General features: G+C 41.3%; 2 protein-coding genes across 5 annotated transcripts in view; one reads left to right on the top strand and one right to left on the bottom strand.

Annotated features, from left to right (window-relative positions):
* Positions 1-27737, top strand: part of USO1 (USO1 vesicle transport factor) — a 55146-nt gene that overhangs the window by 14635 nt on the left and 12774 nt on the right. For 2 of the 4 annotated variants that reach the window (XM_084857476.1, XM_084857478.1), the window contains exons 5-17: positions 3442-3542; positions 5888-5990; positions 7057-7112; positions 7806-7926; positions 9516-9694; positions 9872-10012; positions 11025-11113; positions 12624-12778; positions 14177-14388; positions 15620-15640; positions 24658-24768; positions 25956-26074; positions 27136-27317. In XM_084857476.1, coding sequence (XP_084713602.1) covers positions 3442-3542; positions 5888-5990; positions 7057-7112; positions 7806-7926; positions 9516-9694; positions 9872-10012; positions 11025-11113; positions 12624-12778; positions 14177-14388; positions 15620-15640; positions 24658-24768; positions 25956-26074; positions 27136-27317 — 1590 coding nt within the window. The remainder of the gene's footprint in view (positions 1-3441; positions 3543-5887; positions 5991-7056; positions 7113-7805; positions 7927-9515; positions 9695-9871; positions 10013-11024; positions 11114-12623; positions 12779-14176; positions 14389-15619; positions 15641-24657; positions 24769-25955; positions 26075-27135; positions 27318-27737) is intronic. The other 2 variants (XM_084857477.1, XM_084857479.1) reach the window with 1 other exon arrangement.
* Positions 16764-27737, bottom strand: part of LOC146344497 (uncharacterized) — a 49732-nt gene continuing 38758 nt past the window's right edge. The window contains exons 6-7 of the mRNA XM_084857486.1: positions 21171-21279; positions 16764-17093 (exon numbers count right to left, since the gene is read on the bottom strand). Coding sequence (XP_084713612.1) covers positions 21190-21279 — 90 coding nt within the window. The 3' untranslated portion in view covers positions 16764-17093; positions 21171-21189. The remainder of the gene's footprint in view (positions 17094-21170; positions 21280-27737) is intronic.

The raw sequence follows: 27737 nt of genomic DNA on the forward strand, positions 1-27737 counted from the left end.
ACTTTATAAATGTGGCCAACTTGACTCACTTTCCCTGTTCATGATATCCTGCTAAGTCGATTTTTAGTTGCCTGTGTATGATATAGATTTTCCATGTAATTTGCATTAGCGCGTGCAAAATTAGACACCATTTCCAGACAAATAGATGACCACTATCTTCAGTTATTAGGGAGATTACTTTCTTTACCTGAATATTAGTTCAGCTTTTGGTTTCCAGTTTGGCTAGAAATTCTTTCATTAAATTTGTTGGCGTCACATACTGATACACCAGCTTTATCTTTGCAGTAATCTTGGCATGGGTTGCTTGCTTGAGAGTGACCCTCAAGATATTGATTGAAAAGAACCCTCACTTAATTAGAACCTCTGCATAACTTATCAGCCATACTCTGATATTTTTTTAAAGTGGTTTACATTGACATGTTCAAGAGCGTCGGTAATTATTTGAGCCAGAAAAATGGCATCAACTAGTAGAACACTTCACAGGTTTCATGAGGTGAATCTGTGTTAGGATTCGCTTTGCTGGTATTGGTAATTGTGACTGGCTGTTACAAATGTTTGTAATCAGTAGTAGACTTCCCACTAGGTACAGTAAATGAGCCCTCAAGATTAATCTTAGATGATGGGGTCACATGGAACTCATAAGTCCCAACAATTTCATGAAGTTCCAGCTCTGGATTACTCTTGGCAACCATGAGCAAGCTGGAGTTGTTACTCTTTGTACACTTGTGAGCATTCCTTTGATTTTCATCTAGGATTTTGTGCCTGTGTCCTTGGACTATGAAAACTATGAAGCCAGCCCTGCTTCTATTCATTCTTTCTCTGATGAACTTTTAAAAAGCAAGTGTTCCAAGATCATCTTGACTTTTCAACAAAGTTTACAGAGTTTACTAGTTCACAGTAAAGAAATCCTTTGAGCATGGATTTTCTTGCATAGTGATAGTGCCAACAACTTTTGCAGTATTTTCCTTGATTTTACATCCTTCCCTAGATTATGATTTGTAGTACTTTGCTGAAAGTTCCTCTATCCATCTTAAAACTTTCAACAATACTGGGGCAAGTACTTTTCCAGCAAGTGGCCCTAACCTGTGATGCCAATGAAGACTCCATTCCCTTCCATTTTATCTTTTTGGGCAAATTGATCTGAAGGGCACAATGTTTTGGAGAACAAAATGTCCATCTTTTCAGGATGTGTGACATACAGATCCAGCATATCTGCTATGTAAAACAGTGCCCGTCTCCTATAATTGATGGATTTTGTAAAAATTTTAAAAATGGATTAAAAAAAATCAAAATACTAAATCCTTCACTTAAAGTGACATAGCATAGTACAATTAAATCACATGATAAGCATGCTAAACCTACACTTAGTTTCATAAAAACGAATTGATGACCATGTCACATTCACACAGTGCCCTGGCTCACACATTGCAACAACCCACAATTTGTTAAACTATGGATTGTTGAGAACATAGCGGGAGCACACGGGCATGCTGACTCCTGACCACCCACTCCCTCCTGCTGAGCTCCTGCTGTCACGGATGTCCATGAACATCCAAACCCGAAATTGTAGGTCGTTGAGGGAAGAACAACCCAGACTTGTAATCCAAGAACAAACTATGGATTACAAGTTTGGGTTGTTCTACCCCCAACAACATAAATTCCGGGTTTGGACATCATAGACAACAACGCAGGGACACTGTGCCAGGAGCCAGCATGCTCACTTGCTCCTGCTCATTCACAGCTACCCAGGCTGTGTTTAAATTCTAGGGAACTGTGATGTGCGAACTGGATCATTGAGTTATGTACTGATCAAACATGGGCATCCGTTTCAGTTTTTTATCACATGAAAGTGGCTCTGCCCAGCCAAATTACCAACTCTTGCTTCTTGAAAGGTCTTGGCTTTCAGTTTCTGTTTCTCTGACTAAAGTCACATATGCAAAGACACAGCTGGATAGGATTGTTGTTCTCTGTTGATGTATTATAGGAGCTGGGCAAAGCAAGGCAGAGGAGTTTAGACAGAAAAACAATGTAGCAGAGTGGATAAAAAGTGCTGATTTAAAACAAAAACAAAATCACAGAAATTGGATTAAAAAAATTTTAATTGGATGTGGGAGCCATAGCAGGATCTTTGTTCTAGATTCCCTAATCAGGCACCCCAAAAGACACACCTTCTAAGCAATGCAGCATGCAGAACAGCCACCAAAAGACTGCTGCAGGCTTCCCACCTCAGCCACTCTGTGTTACTGATTATTCTGGGGGTGGGCCTTATCCCCTCTCAGTTGTTTTTCCTCAGGCTTCAGACCTACAGTATCCCTCCTTCCCTGCCTGTATATTCAATGACAACCATTTTATCCAAAGATAAAAAGGGTGGTAGTTGGAAAAATCACTGACCAGCTGCTTCAGCAAAAAGAGCAGAGTTCTCAGAGCTGACAATGCCATCCTCAGGATAAAACTTCTCATAAGGGAGTTAGACCAGATCACTCCTCTGATTCATCTGCATATCCTCTACCTACAAAAGGGAACAAAAAAAGGGGTGGTGGTGATTGGTTAAGCACCCCCCCAAACCCAAGCTTCCAACTCCACCTCAGAGAGTGACTGTGCATTCCTCAGAGGGATCCGATACTGCCTCCCCTGACCCTGCATCCTCCCGTCCAGCAGGTCTTGTCTAAGGACAGAATAATAGCAAGGCTGACTCCATCCAAGGCTTGTCTAATAAGGAGGAAGGAGGGCTGTTACATATGTGTCAAGTAGCAGAATCCTGTAATGATAGTGTACCCTGGATTGCAGGGTTCTGCTATGGTCCGATCTTGAGCAGAGGTCTGAATAGATGAGGTTTCATAAGAAAGCCAGACAGGAATAGATCAGCTCCATGAAAAACTCTGAGTGGGGCTGGATACCTGACAGGGTTATCTGGGTGTTGCTCCAACAAGGAGCAGAGCAAGACTAAATAAGAGTTCGGCCTCATTTTAGGCTGGTTGTCTAAGGGTTTGTCTCTTAAAGGGTCTGGCCTGTTTTAGCAATCTCAGGCTGTGACAATGTAGCTGTGGCTTGCTAGTTTTCTTATGGTCTGAGTCCTCAGAGTCTGAGGACAGTAATGCGACTTCCTCTGGACACAGGGGAGTCAGCCCCTGGGGTCTTTTTGGAAAACTGGATCCTGGGGAGGTGAAAGCCTTATGCTGCCTTTCTGTAGCAGAGTCCTCTCCCTGAACCATTAACTCTGGAGCCTCTTCTTCTGAGGACAAAGGGTCAGAATCCCCTGAGGGTGAGATTTCAGGGTCATGGTCCATGTCAGACTGTTTAATATTGAAATTTTTCTCCCCCTATTTTGCAGAGCTTAGATTTGGCTGTCTTGTAACTGTATTATATTTACTGCAAATTGTGCTTTTTGGAAGCTCTGAAACTGTTTGAAGCTGTGCTGTAATTGGATCCTTAATGTTACAGAAGAAAATTCACAGAAACCAGCAGAAGACCTTGGAAGTCAATTTACAGAAATATTTATTAAGCAGCAAGAAAATGTCACTCTCCTGTTGACATATTTAGAGGTGAGAACTGCTCTTCTTTAGGTATGGAATAAGCATTTAATTTAATTGTCATGAATGAAGCTATACTAATTTCAAGACTACTTCGCATAGATACTGGATATTGTTTCAAAGGATATTGACTGAGATATGCTACTCTGAATCATGCATTCTGTTCTCTGCTATCCCTGGAACTAGACATTCAACAGCAAACATAGGATTCCCGATCACATAAGAACACATGAAGGTTCAAAGTAGGGGCAGGACAGCTCCCACTGGCCCCACCCCTTTGTTCCCTGACCTTGCCATGTGTGGTGGTCTGAAGTGAAGTGGGGTTCTACTTGTGGTCAATAGGACGTGAGTAGAATGCTCCGCACAATCTGAGACCCTGTTTTATTAGGGTCCCTGATCGCTCAAAGCATTTTACTGATGTTCAACTGATTGCAAATAGAACTTTGGTTCAGACCTCACCACTCTATGCAGTGAGGTTGGGGAATAAAAGGGTAAGGCCCAGTGTATGTGGAGACATTGGGGGCAGGACCAGAATGTGCGGTTTCATCCACACTTTGAGCTGTCGTGTTCTTCAGAACACATGCATAGGGATATAGTTTCCCCCTGCTGTGTAAACTGGGAGTTGGGACGTTTTGCAGGGGAGAGGTGGAGAGCAGGCACTGCTTTTCACTACTTGACTAGCAAGTCTAGTTATAGAACTAGACTAGGGAAAAGGTAGCTTGGGAAGGGTTGCCAAGGACAAGTGGCAGGTGAGAGAAGGGCTAACCAACCAACCCCCTTCCTGCCCCTGCAAATGCCACCACTGCTTCCTTCTGCTTCTGTTGGCTCACTTGAACATGTGGAGAAATAGAAGGTTAAGGCAAAATTTTCTCAGGACAACTGATTATGTAAACAGGCACAGAAGTATTCTAATTGTTTGATTTTGTTTGGCTTTTTTGGATTTATGTACGTTGCTTTGAGTATATATGTAGAAAGGTGACTAATACATGTCTTAAATAAAATTTTAAAAATTGAATCTTCAAGGAGCTTAGTACTAGCATGTGTTCAGAGACTATGGGCAAGATGGAATTCTCACAGAAGGAAATGTGCTACACAGAAGGTATGATGATGGTGCTTTTTAGGGGCATAAAATGTGAGCTGTGGAAGCACATCTTTTATTAATATTGTACAATATAAAGCAACTGATCATGGGTTCCCTGTAATGAACAATTCTCTGAGGAATGGCAGGAGGGCAGTCATTATCCTTCAGGATATCCTGTCCCATGGAGCTAGGAGGCAGGGCCAAATGCTGAATATGATCCTCCTTGAATAATTTAATTGACTTGGAAAATAAAATAAAAATTAGACCAAGGAAAATTGGAAATCAAGATACTTCCAGCTTTCTTCAGTTGTGCCCCTTCCTTCAGCCAGTTTGTTCTTAATTTCAGATCATGCCTTCAGGCATCTTAGATTGACTCCTGAGGTAAACTAGAATGGTCATATATACAGGAGGAAAATTCCTATAATAGGTTTTTCAGAAATGATACGTTGATGATACTATAGGGACTAAATGGCTGAGCTGTGAACGAAAAAGCCCCTGATGCAAATCTTGCCTCCGCCATGAACGCTCCAGGTGGCCTTAAACAAACAACCATCTCTCATCCACATTCTTTGCTTTCTTGCCCAGGCCTCATCTGCACTATGGGAATACTACTACTACTACAAGTAGTGAATAATAACAAGGTAGTTGTAAGGATCGTTGAGAATATATGAAGCATTATACAAATGCTAGTACTATGATTATCTTAATTTGATTGTCATTCAGACAAGAATATAGACATTCTTCAACAGGGTATATCACTTTGTTGAAATGCAATGTGCTTTATTATGGCTTACAACAGTGGTGGGCAGACTTCAGGGTTGCAGAATCTACTTTGTTTTTCTGAGGTCTACCAACCAGAGTCAGGTGCAACATAGTGGCTTAGGTGGATGGACATACGCTAAGAATTAAGAAATGGGATGCCTCTGAGCATGTGTTCAACCCAGGAATGTGTGATCAATACCAGAACAAAGCTCACAAGTCCTTTTACACACAAACCCAGTCCAGGTTTTATCACAAGCTGGTTCTTTTTTTCCTTTTTTTTTTTTTTTTTAGCAACTTAGTTTATTAGGGGAAAAGCGTTTTCTTTGTTGCTATTGTAAGACAACTGGAAATAAAAAACCCTTGCTGATCTACTGCAAATTGGCCAGCGATCTACCCATACATCCTGATCTGTCCACCACTGGCTTAGAACAAGTGTTTGTGAATATTGACCTGTCTAGAATAGTGGTAGCAATGAAATACAGTGGATTTTGATGTATAGCATGATGAATTGCAGGAGTTTGATTTCCATGTCCGATGGCCTGGAGTGAAGCTTCTTACAGTGTTGTTAAAACAGCAGGGACCCCAAGTGCAGCAGATAATACTAGTCAGCCCTATGGGTAAGTATTTCTTACTTTATTTTAAACACGTATATACTGCTTTTCAGGTCTAATAACCTCCGAAAGAAGTTTACAAAAAACATTACAATCAAAACATCACTAAAAACTCACACAGTAAAACAAGGGAAGACCAGCAAAAGAAACATCTTAGAAAACTAAATTGAACTATCAGCCAATTAAGGCATACTAAAACTTGGGCAAATAAAACAGTTTACACTGGTGCTCTCAAAGGATCAGAATAGATGCCAGGCAAGCCTCTTTGGGGAGCACATTCCAACAGTGGGGTGTCCCAACAAAGAAGCCCATATCGTGGGTCAGTGCCCACCCCACCTCTGCCTGTGGTGGGTAGACCTGCAGAGGGACCTCTGATGAGGATCTTAACATGCAGGTGCGTTTGCATGGGAGAAAGTGCTCCTTGAGGCAGCCTGCTCCACAGCCCGTTACGGCTTTGCAGGTTAGAAGCAGCACCTTGAATTGGGTCCGGAAATAGACCAGGAGATAGTGCAGATGTTTCAGGACTAATGGGGTGTGTTCCATATGCCCAGCCCCAGTTAGTACAGAATATGGCAGCTGGATTGCCATCTGTAGTGTCCAAACTGTCTTCAAGGGGCACCCCACATTGATTGATTAATTAATTAAGATTAATGCACTGCAGCAATCTAAATGGGATATTACCAGAACAGTCATTATTGTGGCCAGCCTATTTCTGCCAAGGAGAGGCTTCAACTGGTTCACTAACCTAGGGTAGCGAAAGGTGCTTTGTGCCACCGAGACCACTCAGCCTCCCAGAGATAAGACTGGATCTAATATTACCCCCAAGAGTCAAACTCCATCCAGAACAAGCTGAACCTGATCTCCCAAATCAGGCAAAAGTATTGCTTCTTGGTAGCAGGACATTTAGCTAGAATATCTAGTAGTGATGCAAATAAATATATCACTGATTTTTTAATTCCGCTGAATGTCAGTAAGCCATTTCAGAAATTGCTCTCCCTGTGGATCTGTCAACATAAAACGGGGGCCATGCCTCAGCAGATGACCAATCTCCTGTCATGGTTTTCTCTTTCAGGTGTCTCAAGGCTGATGGACCTACTAGCAGATTCTAGAGAGGTCATACGGAATGATGTAAGTAGAAAATAATAAAGCTTTACTGTCAGATCCAATCATTTTTTCAATAACGAAATTACTTTCTAAACTGCAAAACCACTCCTTTTCACCCAGTCCTTCCTCTTCTGAAGAAAGGGTTCTGAAGAAAAGATGGATGTAACTGCAGTAAATTATAAGGGCATGTCACGTGGTACATTTATTGACTAGGAGTCTTAAGCTTCCTGATGTCCCCAAAATCGTGATTTGGGTGGAGGATCAGAGTTCATATATAACACTTCCTTGTGTTACAGCATCTGAGACTTAGAGCACAAACTATTCTCTGTTTTGAAGTGTTTTTCTATAAGCATCTGGGTAAATGTTTCAGGCAGAGTTAAGGATAGGTTTTCAGGGGCAGTAGCCTTCATCATCCAACTGGTATCCACCAGCTGGTATCCGCTACCAGCTCAGCCTCTGCATATATGTATCAAAGAGAGAAGCAAGGCTCAGCTGCCATAGCTTTTGGTGTAATCCCATCTGGCTAAATAGGTCAGTTTGAACTTCAGAGACGCCTAGGAGTCTTTAGGATACAGTCTGTGAAATACAAACAGGCAGGCACCCTGGAGCTTGCTTGATGCAACTGGATAGGGCCTTGTCCACTTGAACATGCAAGGATTTTATTTTTTCTGTGATTAAAGTTTTATCGGTCACTTCTGTCTGTCTTTTCTCTCACAGGGTGTCCTGTTACTTCAGCAGTTAACAAAAAGTAATGCAGCCATCCAGAAAATAGTTGCTTTTGAAAATGCCTTTGAGAGATTGTTGGATATCATAACAGATGAGGGAAACAGTGATGGAGGTATGCCCTTGAAAGCTCTATTTTGTTACCATTGCTTATGCAGCATTAGATGACCAACATGAGCCCATGTAGTTTCAGTCTGGGTTAAGTGGAAAGCCTGGTTAGCCCTAACAGCAGTTAATGTTCCTACCAGCATGTTAAGAGTGGCTCAGAAGTGAGTGGGGGTGGGCATTGAGCTCCAGAAGAGGTGTGTGTGTGTGTGTGTGTGTGTGTGTGAGATCCCGTAACCCACTGGTTAGCAACATAAGATCTGTACTGCATTCATTACGAGAACCCTAAAATACAATTACCCTAGTATACAATTTGCAGCAAATTTGGTGGTATCATATATATGCAGCTCTTTTATATCTGAGCTTGAGAGATTTCTGAAGAATAGCTGATGAACCTTAAAATCTTGTATTGTTTTTCCACCATGCCATATAACTGTCAACTGTACTATGGTTTTTCTTTCCTGAAAAATGTTCACCATATTAGATTATTTCCGCAGCTTCACAGATGTTTCAACAGTTTGTTGCCAATTAGTATGCAAAATAGCAATGTATATGGTATTTTACTTAAATGTACAATACCCATTTGTGGAGGGTTTTTTAGAGGTGCAGATGGGTGATTATAGATCAGTGAAAAACACTGATGCAATATACAGAACACCTGAACTGGCTTGGCTTGTGGATCAGAGCTTAAATCTAACATCTCATTTTGTGTGGGGATAGTAAAACACAATTTAAAACAGCCCCTATAACACAGTGCTCGTGAGTTCGTTCATCAACTAGAAGTATAATGCCTGCACCACACCATTCAGTTGCATCCCCAACACTAGACTAGGTCTTCTCTTTCATTCTGCGCCTGAACTGCTGTTTTCAGTCCTTCCTGAATCCCTGATCTGTTGGTCTATCTGACATTGGACTGTAATATCTATAAAGGTCATGTCCATGGGTTCCAGACTTCAGGCAGTCATTGACTGCAAAGGATTTTCATCCAGGTATTAAAGGCGATCCTTCAGTTTGAAATGAAGTTGGTTTGTTCCATTACTTATGAGCCACCAACAACGGGTGTGTGTGTATGCCACTGGCTGTACTTCCTGAATGATTAGTGCCCCACTTTTGTCAAACCCTTTGAATTACAGCTGGAAGTCCTGACTTCGCTCCCATCTGGGTGTGTTTCCTTTCAACTTCAATGTGGTGGTGTACAGAGGCCAACTGCCAAAACAGTTATCCTTGTTCCAATATTTCTGGCCCTGACTGTATGTGAGCATAGTGACCAATCAGCATTCTCTGCTCTTAATACAAAATGATGCTGAGACCACTTCAAGGGACTTGCTTTTCTTAGATTATCTAAGCTGCACAGTGGTGAAGATTGGAGGCTAGGTGGTCTTGTTCTTTCACTCAGTTGTAAAAGATGCATTCCGTCCTTAGACACTTTTTTGTGTGGTATCATTTTTTTGCCATTGGAGAGAGAAATTCTCCATCGCTCTCACAAAATCCCCAGTTCATTGTGCCATTTTATTTTCTCGTTAGAAAGTTCTGGTCGTGTGGAAATGGCATACTTTTGATTGTTGAAGCTAATGCCCATCAATTCTTCTGTCTCTGCAGGCATAGTTGTGGAAGATTGTCTTCTCTTACTACAAAATTTGTTGAAGAACAATAATTCAAATCAGAATTTCTTTAAGGAAGGTTCCTATATTCAACGTATGAAGCCATGGTTTGAAGTTGGTGATGATAATGCTGGGTGGTCAGCACAGAAAGTTACCAATCTACATCTGATGCTACAGGTAAATGCTTTTCAGTGTAACATAATAGTCAACAAAGTCTTAAGTGAGGTCAGAACCAGTACGTTCACTTTCATAGCCCCATGAATTTTGTATAGTTTTATCATATAAAGTAAGTTAAAAATAGTGCCTGTGGTGGCCTTTCAGCACCTGTATGTGATGCGTTTCTTTTCTTTACAGCTGGTCCGGGTGCTCGTGTCCCCCACAAATCCCCCTGGTGCCACTAGCAGTTGTCAAAAAGCCATGTTTCATTGTGGATTGCTGCAGCAGCTTTGTACAATTTTGATGGCAACTGGAGTTCCTGCTGATATTCTGACTGAGGTACGGGAGCCGAGGAAAGTGGTACCCTTAGTACACACTTGGCAAAAGATTGTCATTTTATGCTGGGATAGAGATGTAGCTGAGGTCAGATGCTGCAAGCTTTGATCAGGCAAGGAGAGAATGTTATGTTATGTGCTAGTAATGGATTCAATAAAGACACTGATTTTTTTAATACAGTTTTGAAATGTTGACACACAAAATCACTTACTCCAATCCAGATTTTTAAATAATCTGGGTTTAAATAATTTTTAATATTTGAGATGTTGAAAATTTGTCCATTGTGTTGACAGACTAAATAGTTCAAGTTGTTACATTGTTAAAAATAGCCTTCTGATTAAGAACCTTGTTGAAGAAAACCTGCACTAAACTATGAATTCTCCTCAGTTAAAATTTCTTTTTTCCTAACTTTTTTCCTAACCTCATACCATCACTGCATAGGCTCAGTTTACACAGGCATAAACATCAGTTGCTGTTGCATCACTTGTTCATGAACTACCTGACTTGCAGATGGCTGTGTGTGCTGATGCCACTGAATATCATTCCATTTAAATCTTGTGGGGTGGGGTGGGGTGCAAATTCTTTCTGCAGTGTACGTGTCACACATGCAAATCATCAAGTGATGAACATGTCTGAACTAACTCATATCTATTATCAGTGGATAAACTGCCACATGAATGAGGCTAGAGAGGTTGCTTAACCTTAGGTGCATTTTTTTCTTGATTCTCCCTGTCATGTGAATTTCAAATAAAGGAATCCTGTTCAATCTTTTAAAATGTCACATGGCTCTTTGTTTTGGGGCACTTTGCTTTCTTCACTGAAACAACTTCTTACAGAAAACAGGGCTTAGGTATGTGCGTTGTATTTCTATGAATATGCACAGAGACTTGGTAGTGTGCATATTTCATAACGTTGCACAGGCCTGAAGAATGAAGTGAAGGCCAATTCATTGTACAATGAGCAGTCCTGATGCTTCAGTTCTCAGGAGTTTTCGTTTGTTTTGGTTACTTTTTAGACCATTAACACTGTATCAGAGGTCATTCGAGGGTGCCAAATGAACCAGGACTACTTTGCTTCAGTAAATGCACCTTCAAATCCACCAAGGTATGGTAAGCAAAATTTTGATGCCATTTACTGTAAACATAAATATATGATGTTTGCAAGTCTAATTAGTATGTACAAAACCAGAAATATGATCCTTAACCATAAGAACCAGGAACAAAATAGAAATTATCTCATACCAGGACATACCACTGGTTCATATATCCAAGTATTGTCAGTTCCATTGGTTTTCTAGCAACAGGTTGAGAGTCACAAGTAGTTTCTTCCCTGACATAAGGAAGACTGCATCTGTGACACTACCATTTTCTTTTGCAATCAGGAGTATGTGGGGCTCTGGTGAAAGCCTTTTAACTGGCGAATCCAGGCATTGAATCTGGGACTTTTTCATGCAAAATATGTGTTCTACCACTGAGCTATGGATCCTTCCTCAGCCTTTTTCCAGACAGTCCTGGGTTACCCCCACTAGCTTTCACAACAGAATACTATGGCGCACTGCTTTGAAAATGAAGGCTGGAGGCATTAATAAGCAGAGGTCTTTATAGGTAGGTGTGACAGTCTGCTGTTGCAAGCTTATCTGTTCAGTAGGAGGATGGGCCTAGCCTGTGTCTTTGGAGTACACAGACAGAGTAGCAGAGTAAGAGTTAACTGTGGCAAGGAGAAATAACCCTTTTATGTCTGAACAAAGAATTAAAGGAAATCAGCTGGTGCAGACATAGCCAAAGACAGTATGGGAATGTATGCCTAAAAATATTGATGTTAGAAAATGCCCACTGAATGACTAGCACCATTTTCATTGAACGCCTGAGTTCACTGAGTACCAGAGAGAAATGGCTAAAATTAAAGCTTTGCCATAGACCCATTGTTTGGCCTTGGATAAGTCACTCTCGTATGGAGTGGCCTAGCTCAGAGTTGGGTGTTTTTTAGGTTATACATTATGATTGTAAAGCAGTATGTAAATTAAAAGCACAATGGGCAAGGAAGGTCTAATGCTGGTAAAGTCTACTGCAACGTATATATTGTCTCTGTGTGTGTGTGTGTGTGTGTGTGTGTTGAGAGAGAGACAAAGAGGAAAGCCCCCCCACACACACTCCAAATGTTTTTAAGTGCTTGTTGTATGCTTGCTTCTTTACGAAGAAACAAGAAACCCTGTAGGCAAGATTGAAGAAGTCAAATCAAGCATTCTCTTGCCAGCCAGCAAACCTTTAGCAATGAAATGGACTTCTCCTTCATCCTGTGGTGTGGGTTTAATGTTGCCTTCTAGTTTTGAACACTGCTAGTACCTTACGTGTGCCCCTATAGTAGTTATTTAGAAGAACTTGAAAAACAAACAAAGGTAAAGGCATCAGTTGATTTTGGAAAGGGGTGGAATTGACATTTTTAATATTTTCTAACAGTGCCCTTCTTACAGAGGGACACGGGGTGAGTGCTTTCTGGTTAGCTGATACATTTTCCTTTGGCTATTAATAATTCAGTCCAATAGTATTTTTTAAGCATGTGTGTATGTCAACACACTCTTTCTTTTAAAATGATTGTCTTCTTTCAAACTTTACAGGCCTGCAATTGTAGTATTGCTCATGTCAATGGTAAATGAAAGGCAACCATTTGTGCTGCGCTGTGCTGTCCTTTACTGTTTCCAGTGCTTCTTATACAAGAACCTGAAGGGGCAAGGAGAAATTGTGTCAACACTTCTACCTTCAACCATTGATGGTATAGAATTTGAAGTATATAGCTGTGATTTTATGGGAGAGTCTAAATATTGGTGGAGATTAGGGATGTACGAATTTTGTTGAATCCATTGTCAGGCATCTTTCATTCTGTCGTCCTCTCATTGACAGAATCGGATTTTTTGTATGAGAATTTCATTTGTTTGCAAACGTGCACTTGCACTAATGCACATTAGCACAAATGCGCACTTGAACAAATCCCCCCCCCCCCCCCCGGCTTTAAAAAAAAGTCCACAGAATCCGCACGACTTGGACAAAGTTGGTCTGATGTGGAATCCACAGGTCAGATTTACAGAAATTCGATCTGATTTGAGTCTGTGTGGATTTCTCCAACATATCTAGTGGAGATTTCAGAGAACTGGAATTAGGAGCTCAAGAGTGGTCCTATACAGAATAGTGCAGGGATGAAGTATTCACTCGATACTTTTCTGGCAGTTTGGGGATGGGGGGAGACAGAAGTGGCATGCAAAAATGGCGTGTTTGGCAAGTTTGGCAACTTTCACCCTGTGAAAGTTGCCAAAAATTTCCAAACACCTACACTTCTGGAGGGGGGCAAATTGCCATGTGAAAGTTGGGGGGTTGGTCCAACATTAATACAAGAACTTGTTTCTCTTTCATTTTTTAAAATTAATTTCCAAATATAAAGACAGACAAAGAAAATAATACACTGAATCTAAAAATAATTATTGACAGAGAGTAGTACTTCCCCGGCCCCTTAACTTTACGGACAAAAATATAGGTGGTATACATTGACTGCTTGCAGATTTTCTTTATGATTCTTCATAATAACAAATTATCTTTAGTCTCTCTTCTAAAATATGAGGAGAGCTTTTCCTCAGACCTTGTTTCTCAAGAATGTTGTAGGGTTTGTTTTATTTAAACTTTGATTTTCCTGGACAATAGAACGCTGGATGGAGTTGGGAGGGTAGACCTTGAATGGACCAGTTGGAGTAAAGCTTTGAGCAGTATTATTGGGCAGGTGAACAGCAACAGCCCAAAGGAGTGTCAGTGTTGGTGGGAAGTCTATTTTCTCTACTTGTTATCTTTCAGTGGTCCAGGCACTAGGGTGCTCTTATTTCTTTTCAGAAGGAAGACTCAGTCTTCTGTCCTTTAGGCTGTCCTTTAGGTCTTCTGTCCTTTAGGCTGTGGCATATAGGGCATTTAGTGCAGTGCTGCCTCTTCGGAACATGTGTGTGGCAGCTGAGGGAGAGCTTTGGCTATTGGGTGGTATAGAAATGAAATAAATAAATAAATAAATAAAATAATTTGGGAGTGTTTTAAATGAACTCCCCGGTATTTTCAAAAGCTCTCTGTAAATGGGTCTAAAACAGCAAGCCCGCTAATATTTTGATGTCACTAAACAATGTGCCTGCTATTACAGCTACTGGAAATTCAGTCTCAGCTGGCCAGCTACTGTGCGGAGGACTCTTTTCTACAGACTCCCTTTCAAACTGGTGTGCAGCTGTAGCTTTGGCTCATGCTTTGCAAGAAAATGCTGCCCTGAAAGAACAGCTGCTAAGAGTACAGCTTGCAACAAGTATTGGTAACCCTCCAGTGTCCTTGCTGCAGCAGTGCACTAACATTCTGTCTCAGGTATAGTACCCACATTTCTCCTTCCTCACAGTCATAGGTCACCTGCTAAGCTAATGAAACAATAGTACCTTTTCTATCGAGGTACACAGTTCTCTGTTTCTGATCCTCTAGCATGTCTTGTTGATTGTTTTAAGTATAAACAATAGCAGAGTCAAAGTGTCAGTAGTGTACACAAAATGTTGTTCTACGTACACAGTGGATTAGATCCATATGTAGAATAGCTCCATTGAAATGTGTGGGACAAGTAAGGATGATAAAGTCTGGATCCAACCGAATATCTTTTTTTCATCAATTTCTCTTGAATTCCAATCAGTACATAACTCATGCCTAGGATGAGTAAAGTCATGAATTAGTTGCTTGCTAGCATGACAGGTAACATCTCTAGGGCTAATATACCTGAACAAGGATGAATGAGAAGATATTAAAAATTGTATATGTAGTCAAGTTGGTGTGTAAATCTGACAGAACTGAATGTAAAAAATGCACATAATAGCATGGAGGGCTGGGCACGAATAGCATTTGACTCGCTTTCTCACAAGCAGAACAAAGACAAATACCTGTGCTACAAATGTAAGATGCCAAGAAATGTATGGATACAAAAATCCTTTGCCATCAAGTTGCTAAGCAAGTAGAGGTCAAACAGGCTTGTCTTCCCCCTGCTGCCTTTGTTCATTCTACCCATTATAGAAGGTGCCCCATGTTCCTAAGTGAGCCTCCAAATTGACTTTCAGACTTGTTTGCAGAACTGTGCATCCTTCAAGCAGTGCAATTTGTGTAATTGCACTTTTTTGTGTGTGGAGGGGGGATACATCGCAATTGTGTATTACTTATATAATCAAAGCCCTGGGCATATCTGTTTATCAACCATCTTCTATTCTGGGAGGAATTTAAAGGAGTACGTGGCCAGATACAAATGCAGTGCAACCCCTATGAGCCAAACTCTGCAGACTTGAGCTATATTAAGCTTCAGGGTAGCCAGACCCATAAGTTTCTATGTTGTCTTCCCTCTCATGCAGAAGTGTGTGCCCTGGATAGTGGTTATGCTCCAGCAGAATAGCCATTACTTACTTGATTTAATAGTTAATTTGTAGATTTGTATGCTGCCCTTCAGTGTAAACATTCTTAGGGTGTTTCACGTCAGTGACAATAAAAACTAGAACTTACCTGGCATTGTACAAGTATATAATGGACCTGCAACATTCCCTTATAATTTTTAATGTATGATTCACAGGGTGATAAGATCGACAGACGGGTATGTATCAGTGCACCTGAAGCAATAGGGTCTTTCTGCTGTCTTAGCTTTGCCGTGTGTTTTATGAAATAACTGCTTCGAAGTTTTTTTTCTACTTATAGTTTTGTGCCTGCTGCCCGGTTTTATTTCTAGTAACAAGCTGTCTGCATCTCTTGGTGGTGTTGGGAACTGTGGTATGGGAAATATGGTTGTTATGGGTGCTTTCTCTTTGCACTAGGGGAGCCCTTGCACAGCCACTGGGTACTGAGCGTGGTACACTTTTTTCTCTTCTCTCAATGTGAATTCAGTACTACTTTTGTGTGAAGTTGAATCAGTATTAAAAGTTGTTAAGCCTTTTCACAGCCAGATTGGAAAATGAGATATCTACAGATTTTCCAAATCATTGACTATATTGAGTCAAGATGGTAATCCTGGTTAGATACATATTAGATCAAGATAAGATACATATTAGATCAAGATTATATCTTGGATCTGAGGGTTGAGATGGCTCCTGGCTTAGATTTTAAGAGGAACAAAGTTGCAAAATCACTTGTTATTAACCCAAACCCTCTCTGGGCTTTCTGTTAGCCAGTGAATGTAGGCTGCCGAGAAAATCTGCTTGTCAGCACAACTAGGTAGCAACCACTTCTCAAAAGTGTCTCAGCTGGGTGGGGACGGGGACTTTCCCATGGAAAAGAAACTGCTATGTTCTGTCAAATAACATTTAGAAATGAGCTGGCTTAGAGTATGTTTATTTATTGTCCTCCCCAAGACAGTTCACAACAATGTTTTTTAAAATCCCAATCCTGCTAACAGTAAAAATTGAGGACAGTAAAGGCACTATAAAAAATATTTAAAAAATTAAAACAGCCAGTGTAGTATTAGTCTCTTTATTACAATCGTATGGTTCAGGTTAAAATAGAAAACACAAATAATGGAATACAAGTCAGTGAAGTTTATTGTCAAAACCCATTACAAACCCAACAAAATAAAAACATCTTGACTGCCCACCTAAAAACAGTCAACAAAGGGGCTAGTCAAATTTCTTTTCGATGAGAGTTCCACAACAGGGTGCTGCCACTAAAAAGGCCCTGTTGCATGTTACCATTAGCAGAACAGCCTGCACAGCATTTTGGATTCCAACCTTACGTAGCATGGGAAATGCACATTGATTATTGTGACATGAACCAAGCTCCCTTAGAGGCAGTATACTATCCTCCAGTATTGCTGTGCCAGTTATCTTATTTTTCTGGTGTTTGGCAAAATGCCACAGAACTATGAAATAGGCACTATAGAGCAACTTTGCAACTGTTGCTTCCTAAGGATCAGGAATCAAAATGACCAGGGAAAGCTAGATTATACATTTGGTCTGTGTAGGTGAATAGGCAGATTCCACAGTCTAATATTCAGAACATACAATGTGTTCTACTAATATTTATCCGTATGAAAAGCTGCTCATTCTTTTAGACAAGATCTGTAGAAAAAAGATCAAGAGAAACAAAGTGAGTCCATAAACCATCTTTTTTTTAACATGACAGTACGTAACTATTCAAAGGCACACATGTCTGTTATTTCCAGATTGTGGGTTGGAACAATCTGGTGTTAGGTGAGGAATAGAGTTTGATTTCGGATTCATGAGCTGGACTTTGAATAATGCAAGATTATTCAAAGTACTTCCCAGGAAGTACTAGTTCCCCTCTACTCAGCACTGGTTAGGCCTCATCTGGAGTACTGTGTCCAGTTCTGGGCGCTGCACTTTAAGAAGGTTTCAGACAAGCTGGAGAGGGTTCAGAGGAGGGCAACAAGGATGATCAGGGGACTGGAAACAAAGCCCTATGAGGAGAGACTGAAAGAACTGGGCATGTTTAGCCTTGAGAAGAGTACTGAGGGGAGATATGATAGTGCTCTTCAAGTACTTGAAAGGTTGTCACAGAGAGGAAGGCCAGGATCTCTTCTCGATCATGCCAGAGTGCAGGACACGGAAGAATGGGCTCAAGTGACAGGAAGCCAGATTCCGCCTGAACATCAGGAAAAACGTCCTGACTGTTAGAGCAATACGACAATGGAACCAATTACCTAGGGAGGTGGTGGGCTCTCCCACACTGGAGGCATTCAAGATGAGGATGGACAGCCATCTGTTAGGGATGCTCTGACTTGGATTCCTGCATTGAGCAGGGGGTTGGACTTGATGGCCTTGTAGGCCCCTTCCAACCCTACTATTCTACGATTCTATAATCTTACTAGGCCCTTAGTTACAAGCTTACTAGGATAGAGCAGGGGCTTTTTCTTATACTAATCTTGAAGACCACAAACTTCTTAGGAGCTGCATCCATTTCTGAAAAAGATATTAAAGATCTGTAAAGTATATATCTTTCTCAGAACAGCACTCTGCCAAACTCTTGAGTTTAACTCTTCCAGACTTAAAATATTTCTAGGCCATCCTTTTTGAATCCTTAGGTGTGTTACAACATTTTTTTTAAGTAGCGGTATAAAAAAAAATTGACATATTAAAGTGAAGTGCACAAATTACAGCACATGTCTACTCAAAAGTATGTTCCATTGAGTTCAGCGGGGCTTACTCCCAAGTAAGTGGATATAGGATTGCAGCCTTAGTTTCTTTGGGTTGAGACCTTAATGTTTTGTTGTAGGATGTAGGAATTAATCACTCTGAAAACAGAATCAGGTTGTTTCGGTAAATCATGTTCAATATGCATACAGAATGGATTGGTCAATCAGCTGATGTTTTGAGTGTGTGTTGCACATGCATGCAAAATGAAATGAGTGTCTTGGGTTTTCTTGCCCAAAGGTGAGCTTTTCTATATGGTTCATATTTTCTATATGTTTTTCATGGCTTGCAGGGAGCTGCAGGGGGAAGAGGGGAGGGGAAACTTGCCTTCAGTGAGCTTCCATTAGTTACCTTACCTTGGGATACAAGCCAATGAATTTAACTAAGAGCATTTAACAACAGGAAACTGTGGGCCAGTGTCTGCTGCAGAATCACGGCTCAACAATTTCCCGATAGCTGATACTACCTTTTGTGGCCTATTTATGGCATTGTGTGATGATTGTGGGTGTAAGGGATGCATCTTGAGGCTGACTCATACAACACAGCATTAACATGGGAGCAACTTCAGAATACTGGGCAATGCTGCTGTGGGAAGGAACCATACCATTTGCTCCTTGTGTTGTGGTTCTTCCATTTAGACATTACTGGAGTGTTGTGGGAAACAGCTGTGATGAAATGGTTCCTACATTGCTGCAGTAGAGGGTAAATTTGGCTTCAAAATCAGTTGGACAGTGTTCCATTCAGACCTCATATATGAATGTCCTGTCAGGATGTGAAAAATACTAATTTCTGTAAATAAAATAGCCTTATTTGAGGCTCCATTTTAAAAGTATGTGCTTGTTTCTGCTTAATTAACTTTTATTACCTAGTAATGCTTGTTTCTTCAAAAAGAATTGCCACTGTCAAATGATGCCAGTTCTAATGCTGCTGCTGTAAAAACTTGTTATTGAGTATCTCAGTTTGTATGTGGTTGTTTGGTACTTTTTCTCTTGGGCTTTGTGCAGGCAAATTTTTTCCCAGTCTCTTAATCATGGTTAAGGTATCAGGAGTGGCCTTAAGAGTTGCACACATGCTTCTCCCCATCTCTTTCCCCACAAGATTATATATACTGTCCCCTCCCACTCAAGTTTCTTGTTCCCTTCCCTTTTCAGGACTAGCTGTGATTAGCATTCCATCTGCAGCAAATTGAAAGTTAATCTAGGTAGCTTTAGACCAAAGTTTGAAACCATGGTTAGAAGCAAGTTCCATGCACTGGCTTAGAACTGAGTATAGTTAGCATTCAACTCAGTGCAGATAGAATGCTAACCATAGTTGACGAGAATGGTGGCTGCACTTAGTATTAAGACAGAATATGAAGCTCGCTTCTAACCATGGTTTTAAACTCTGATTTAAAACAACCTAGATTATCATTCAACTTGGTGTAGATGTCAGGATTGATTCTGAGCATATGGAGTAGAGGAGGAGGAGGAGGAGAGCATGGGGCATGACCTGAGGGATGCTAGACTGCGGCGCAGAGCAAAGCGGGAAAAGTTAGAGGTGGACCTCAGACGGTCAACCCGGTTGACAATGCGTGAGGGTCGATGTAGGGTAGCATCACTGGATGGGAGGGGGTTCCTTCCCTAAGTTATTCTAGCCAGCAAGTCCCTATTGAAACTGCTAGCAACATTGTAGCTCCAATTTGGATACCCTGCTGTTATTCCTTTGTAGCCTGAGAGTGTTCTCGCTCAACAACACTACAAGCGAGAAGGATCTTGGAATTGTTGTAGATCACAAGCTGAATATGAGCCAACAATATGATGTGGCTGCAAAAACGGCCAATGCTCTTTTGGGCTGCATTAATAGAAGCATAGCTTCCAAATCCCAGGAAGTACTAGTTCCCCTCTACTCAGCACTGGTTAGGCCTCATCTTGAGTACTGTGTCCAGTTCTGGGCACCACATTTTAAGAAGGATGCAGACAAACTGGAGAGGGTTCAGAGGAGGGCAACAAAGGTGATCCGGGGACTGCAAACAAAGCCCTATGAAGAGAGACTGAAATAACTGGGCATGTTTAACCTTGAGAAGAGAAGACTGAGGGGAGATATGATAGCGCTGTTCAAGTACTTGAAAGGCTGTCACAGAGAGGAAGGCCAGGATCTCTTCTCAATCATGCCAGAGTGCAGGACACGGAATAATGGGCTCAAGTTACAGGAAGCCAGATTCCGGCTGAACATCAGGAAAAACTTCCTGTTAGAGCAATACAGCAATGGAACCAGTGACCTAGGGAGGTAGTGGGCTCTCCCATACTGGAGGCATTCAAGACGAGTCTGGACAGCCATCTGTCAGGAATGCTCTGACTTGGATTCCTGCATTAAGCAGGGGGTTGGACTTGATGGCCTTGTAGGCCTCTTCCAATCCTACTATTCTATGATTCTATGATTTGCATCTGTAATAAACCTGTTGATAGTGAATTAAAGACGTAAGACTGAAGCCTCTCTTCTTGTGTGTGTGCATGAGGAAGGTGGGTGCCAAGGGAACTTGACAGTAGATGGAATGGGGAAGAGAAAACTCAAGGGGGGAAGGAGCTCATGAGCCTGAGTGGTGCTCTTGATTACCTAACCATAGCTAAGAAATTGGGAAATGTTACATATGCCCCAAGACTGGAAGATAATGGGAATTGTACACTTCTATTAAATCAGGCTTTTGACTTGGTAATTAAAAACTTTACAAGAGGGGCCTGCAAAAAAAAAATGTTGCAGTGTATCTCTGGTGTTTGTGTTACCAGAGCCTGTGGCAGAGAGAGCTGAGCATCAAAGATAGCAGGGCTTGCCCTAACTTGGGTCTTTACTTCATGTGCAATGTTGTCTTTGGTTATTTTAGGGGGCACTTAAATGGAGCATGAGGCATCTATATGTAGTTCAGTGCTGGATTTGGTCTGAGAGGAGGTCTGAGAAGACAAATTAAGTAGATTGACCTTTACTGCAACCAATCTCCATCCCAGCTCTTACCTGCAATATTAACCGTGGACTACATTGTAGCACAGCCCTCCAGCCAGCAGTAGGGATATAAGAGTGAACAGCATTGCAGGGTTGTTGTAAACTTGTCTCTTGGCCCAGCCTGCAATGTAGGAATAAAGGCAATTGATAAAACTGCACCGTTGTTGTAAGCTACTCTCAGCTTCAGCCCAACCTGCAGGAAGGAACCTAATACCCTTGGCAGGTATTTCGTAAACCAGTCAGTGCCTGGCCTGCGGTAGTCAGTGTGAACTATACTGCAGGGCTGTCATAAATCTCTCCTTCCTCCAGCCACAGCCCGTTTCAACATGCAATATGGGAACAGTGAACTGCATATGATTTGGAATTTATATTAGCAGGATTATTTGTTCAAATGTTTTACACTAAATAAGAACTGTGTTAGAAAGACCAGGAACTCATCTCATTTGCTGCTACTTTGAATGGAGGGGAGGTTGGTGAGGGAGTGAACATACTGGCGCCCAATTCCAGTTACATTCAAATCTTGGATTTCTTACTTTATTTATAAGAGGAGCTCTCACTTCCATCCCTGAGGACATTTAACCTTCATTGATAGGGTGAAATGTAAGCTAACAGAGCTGAAAACATTCATAACAGTTTTATGTAGGTCTTAAACAACTCTATCTTCCAGTTGTTCCTCAACCATGAGATATGAATTACCATGTGGTGTTCTTGCCTGCCCACCTGCCCCAAACTGAGTGGAGAATTGATGTGCTTATTCCTTCAACTTTGGGAGTCAATTCTACCCCTATTGGAATGACACAGAAAACTGAGGAACCATAAGGTGTTAGGGGTCAAAGTCACCCAGCAAAATGCTGTTTTGATTTTTTTAGTTACTCTTCATGTCTTCAGATGCGTAGACCAGAACCTTTCCATTCTTTCCAAAAAATGTTTTGAAAGGGGTATAGAGAGGGTGAAACACTACAAACCTTATTTGAGGTCCATAGTACTCCATAGGTTTACAAAACCCCTTTATAAACTTGAATATAGTGAACATTGCCTGTTTAAATGTCTATGTTGTTTGGAAGTTAAACTACCCACAGTGGTGTGAACATCCCAAAAGTTGTCCCTTCCTAGTAGATCAGGGTCTTGAGTTGATCAAACCCTGGATTAAGAATAGGCACAAAGCAAGCTGGGACATCAAGAGAGGCACCCCAGAACTAGTAGGGCCTGCTGTTACCATAGAATCATAGAATAGTAGGGTTGCAAGGGACCTGTAAGACCATTGAGTCCAACCCCCTGCTCAATGCAGGAATCCAAGTCAGAGCATCCCTGACAAGTGACTGTCCAGCTTCATCTTGAATGCCTCCAGTGTGGGAGAGCCCACTACCTCCCTAGGTCATTGGTTCCATTGTCGTATTGCTCTAACAGTCAGGAAGTTTTTCCTGATGTTCAGCCGGAATCTGACTTCCTGTAACTTGATCCTATGATTCCGTGTCCTGAACTCTGGGATGATCAAGAAGAGATCCTGGCCTTCCTCTCTGTGACAATCTTTCAAGTACTTGAAGAGCGCTATCCTATCTCCCCTCAGTCTTCTCTTCTCAAGGTTAAACATGCCCAGTTATTTCAGTCTCTCCTCATAGGGCTTTGTTTCCAGTCTCCTGATCACCTTTGTTGCCCTCCTCTGAACCCTCTCCAGTTTGTCTGCATCCTTCTTAAAGTGTGGTGCCCAGAACTGGACATAGTACTCAAGATGAGGCCTAACCAGTGCTGAGTAGAGGGGAACTAGTACTTCACGTGATTTGGAAGCTATACTTCTATCAATGCAGCCCAAAAGAGCATTTGCCTTTTTTGCAGCCACATCACATTGTTGGCTCGTATTCAGCTTGTGATCTACCAATACCAGGAGAAGGACAGATATCATCTCTGTGGATGATACAGTGACAGAAAATCAAAGCAATTATGTGATTGCGTAACCATTTCATCTGCCCTGTTCCTGCAATTCTGAAATGTGGTGATTGTGCTTGATTAGTGCGTGCTGTGGTTGCAAGTTCTGTGAAATTTGTTGTTACAGGTAATTCACAACTTGTGATTTTTGCACTGTTATACAAAATGGATGTTAATGGCACAACATGTTTTATGCTTAAAAAACTGAGGGTCAGTTAGACCCCCACACACCATTCTTGTAAGCGCTACATACTTTTTATATTGTGGGATGTTATTGACCCTGATGACCTCTTTGCAACTATATTTTGTTGCTGAAAAAGTAACATTCTCAATGAAAGCATTATTTGTTTACATCAGGGGTGGGCAACATGCAGCCCCCGCCATCCCTGGCATTTGGGAGGCACCCGAAAAATCTTTAAAAATACATATTTTTGCAAACAAGATTGTATCTGTAGCTACTACAGAGCACCCAATGGGTCAAATTAGCTTGATAAAGTACAATGTTCTATCAGTGGAGGGTTAAAAAGAGCCTCTCAGTGTGAACCAGGAAATGGCCTATCTAGTCAATGAGAAGGTTCACTCCATCTTTATTTTATGTGTCTTCCACCAAACTCCTTTGCTCATTTCTCTCAGAGGAGGAAAGAGAAGCAGAGGAATGGAGTAAAGGACAACTGAGAGACACAAAGGTAATGGCCCACTTTCCTCCTCTTTACCCCCTCTGCACTCTTCGCCTCCTCTCTCAGGGCTAAACTAGGTATTAGTTTAATTGCATGGTTACCATCTACATCTGGATTTGAAAAAAATGTATTATTTGTGGCTGGGGACTACAGCAGATTTAATCCTTGCCTCCCTAGCCTCAATTCCAACAACACGCCCCCCCCCCCGCATGGTAATTCACATTAGAACAAAAGTAATTGCCATGCTGGGAGTGGGTGAATTTCATTGGGATTGTGGCTGAGGAGAGAAAGGTTAAGTCTCCCCTCCTTGTGTTCTGTGGTTCCCCACCCCTGGTATATATTAAAAAAAAAATTAAGCCCAGATGTAGTTGCTAACCACAACAGTTAAAGTAACTGCAAGTTCAGCTCTCAGATTGCCCCTCCTGCCAGCTGAGTAGCAGCCTTTTGAAACCTTCCAGGCTGCCTCAACCAAACCATCCTCTTCTCTGGCTGATGCCATCTCCCCACCCTCCATCTTTGTTTACTTTTCCATCTGACTCAGTGTTCTATGCCTACTGAACATGTTCATTCCTCATTGGGCTCTTCTGGGGATTTCTTTCTCCCTTAAGTTTTTTTCTGAAGATTTTTTTTTTTACTTCTATAAACTTTGTGGTTCCCCCAGGCCAGCTGATGCCTCCCTCTTGAGCTTGGATGGCGCCATTTTCTGTACAATAAGGCACTCGCTCTTGGACAAATGGAGGAAATTATTGAATGGTTTCACTTAGTGAACAACATTGTCTTGTCCTTGACCAATATTTAAGATTTCTGTTGGTTTGGGCAATGCTTCAAAGCAGAAAATGTGTGAAAGAAACAGAAGACCTGTAAATACAAGTAACATTTGTTTCTTTGTTTTATTTTAGGGAAGCAAAGTGCAGACAAGAGTTGGATTATTGATGCTGCTTTGTACCTGGCTAAGCAACTGCCCTATTGCTGTCACACACTTTCTCCACAATCCAGCCAATATTCCATTTGTATCCTTTGAAAAATTAGGTCAACGCTTCTGAATTATAGACAATGTTCTTTAAGAGCAAAAACTTTGCACCTGAGTCAGAGTAAACATTAAAGCTGCGATATACATTGCTGTTACACTGGGGTTTCCTGTAACAAACACATAACATGTACGCAAGTGTCTAAATCTGTGTGTATGTTGTCCACATTTGCTGCAGGAAATGCCATTGTACCTGCAGCAATAATGTTTACTGCATAAAGTGCCTCAGTATACTAGAATCAAGTAAGCTTTCACTCTACTTGATGGAAGTAACATTACTTAAGAAAGCTTTGGCAACATAGGCTGATAACACACAGTGGTTCCAGTTGTGCAATTACAAGCTTTGATGGAAGGGCAGATGTTTTGGTTCTCCAAAAGAAATATGTTTAATATAACTGTTAAGCAAATGTTTCAGTTTCTGCCATTCTTCAGAATACGATGTTAATTATTGCAAGACAACTTCATAAAATGTCCCATAGTGTTGTTTCTTCTCTACACCTTGTGTGTGCTTCAAGATATCTTAAAATCCACTTAGAGAGCAATCCTGTGGCCCCTAGACAGTGTCTGAGGGGCCATAGGATAGTTCGGATTTCTGGATCCGAGGTCGAAGACATTGCTTCAACCTCGGACCCAGGACTCCAAGCTCCCCACCCATTCCCCCAGCTGCCTGTCCGAGGTCATGAAAGCAACCTCGGAGGGAAGGTAAAGGGGGGTGTTCCTGTGGGTGGGAAGGGCATGGGACCGCGGAGGCCGGCTTACGAGGAATCCTCTGGCCTCCCCAGCTTCCTTCCCTCCCCAACACCTCAGCTAGACAGACAAATAAGCCCATCTAGCTGAAATGCAGAGCAGGAGGAACACAGATGCAAAGATTGCCTCCACCACACCTCCTGCTCTGTGTTGGATGGCCATAAGCCTCAGAGTTTGGAGGCTTACGGCCATCCTCATAGGTTTGTACTCTTACTATATGTGGCATGCCTAGAATGCGGTATGGATAGTTTTGTTAACTAATAATATTAGTTAACAATAAATATAAATTATTATTATTATTATTATTATTATTATTTGCATTCAGTTCAGCTAGTAATAACAGAATATTAGGCCAAAGAGTTATGCATGAGTGAAGATCATTTTGTCTACGAAGTGCCTAAATAACCTTAGCAAAAGGTCTAGCTAACAGGACAAATAGCAGAAAACCTTGGAGAAGAGGAGCAATTAGTCCAAGGATTGTGTGCCCTTTTGCTAGGAATTTCCATTTATTACAATGACAACTCACTCGAAAATTATAAGAAGTAAGTATATTGAAGGAGGGTGGGGTGCTGCTTAAAGGTCACAGTTCCCAGAGTTCTGAGTAGCTCTTATGTAAGCAGTGAAGCTTCATTCATTGGTGTTCAGACATGTTCCATCTTATCTAATATAATTTCCTGGATCAGTGGCTACTGATCGTGATGGCTACATGCCAGCTCCAGTATCAGAGGCAGTATGCCTGTGTACACCAGTTGCTGGAGAAAATGGGCAGGAGGGTGCTGTTGCACTCATGACTTGCTTGTGGGTCTCCCATCGACAGCTGGTTGGCCACTCTGTGAACAGAATAGTGGAGTGGATGGGCCCTTGGCCTGATCCAACTTGGTTCTTCTTATGTTCTTAATTTGCAGGACAGAGACTAGGAAGTAGATGAACTTTTCATTAAGCCAATGAAAATAATTGATCCAAACCTAGATTTATTTTACTATTAGTTACAGACTTTGGTAGGTTCAAATGTTTGAAGCTGGAGGAACACCTAGCGAATTACCTATTGGAATGATGAACCATAGTTTCTCCCATAGAGTTGAATGGCTCATGTTGAGTTTCTAAGCTAAAATTACAAAACATGTTGTGGCAACTTAAAGACCAATACATTTATTTTAGCATAAGCTTTCATGAACTATAGCACACTTCATCAGATGCTTGGAGTGTCACAGAGTTTCAGGTTTTTATTAAGTTTTGTTTTAATCTTGATTTTGTTGTTGTTGTTGGCTCCCTTGTGTACCAAGTTTATATTAACTTATAAATTAATAAGTTTTAAAAAAATTCTAACCCTTCTGCACTCCACTGAAACTATCCTCATTGCCAAATCTGAAGGTAGCATCTATGTGCTTGATCATTTCATTCTCTCTGTTGCCTTTGATGTATCTGAGAGTCCTCTCCTCCTTGATTCTCTAATTCTGTTCTTAGCTGGTTCGCTTTGTACACCAATCAACATATATTTCTTTGTTAAATAGGGGTTGTGAGGAGAGGGGTCAGGGGGATGATTAAAAAGAGGACAGCTTTGTGCAATTTATGATGGTTTAAGTAATTCTCTTTCCATCTCCAGGGAGAAATTAAAGCAGCTGATAGAAAAGAGGATTGGCAAGGAAAACTTTATTGAGAAATTGGGATTCATTAGCAAACATGAATTCTATTCCCGAGCAGCTCAGAAACCTCAGCCAAGCTTTTCTAGCCCAGACCATATGATGTTTGATCATGAATTTACTAAACTGGTAAAAGAGCTAGAGGGTGAGACATGTTACATCACTTCTGTTGAGTTTTGTTTTTCTTTTTCGACAGGTTCATTTGAAAACTCAGAGCAAGTTCTATTCAGGATTGTATTTAAAATTAACTGAATTAGACCATCAGACCTAAAGGGTTTTTTAAAAAGTTTTTTTCAGTGCTAAGACATGCTAATCACATTGCAGTCAAACAGTTTTACACAGAGGCTGCAATAGGTTTATTGTGCTTGAACTCAATAATGAGCCCAGTTCATTGGGTTGCTTACAATTTAAGAGTGGGCTTCATTATATTTAGTTAACCTCAGTGGGTACCTGAGGGCTCAGTAGGGTTACTGCATGTAAGAGGCTTAGCTGCTCCATTTCCTTGGTGTTCAGGGAGTGTATTCTGATCCATTCCGCATCTAAGAATGCAGTTATATATCCTTTT

Source organism: Heloderma suspectum, chromosome 5 (genome assembly GCF_057233095.1).
Source record: "Heloderma suspectum isolate Gila_16-S chromosome 5, 16-S_ref, whole genome shotgun sequence".
Taxonomy (NCBI): domain Eukaryota; kingdom Metazoa; phylum Chordata; class Lepidosauria; order Squamata; family Helodermatidae; genus Heloderma; species Heloderma suspectum.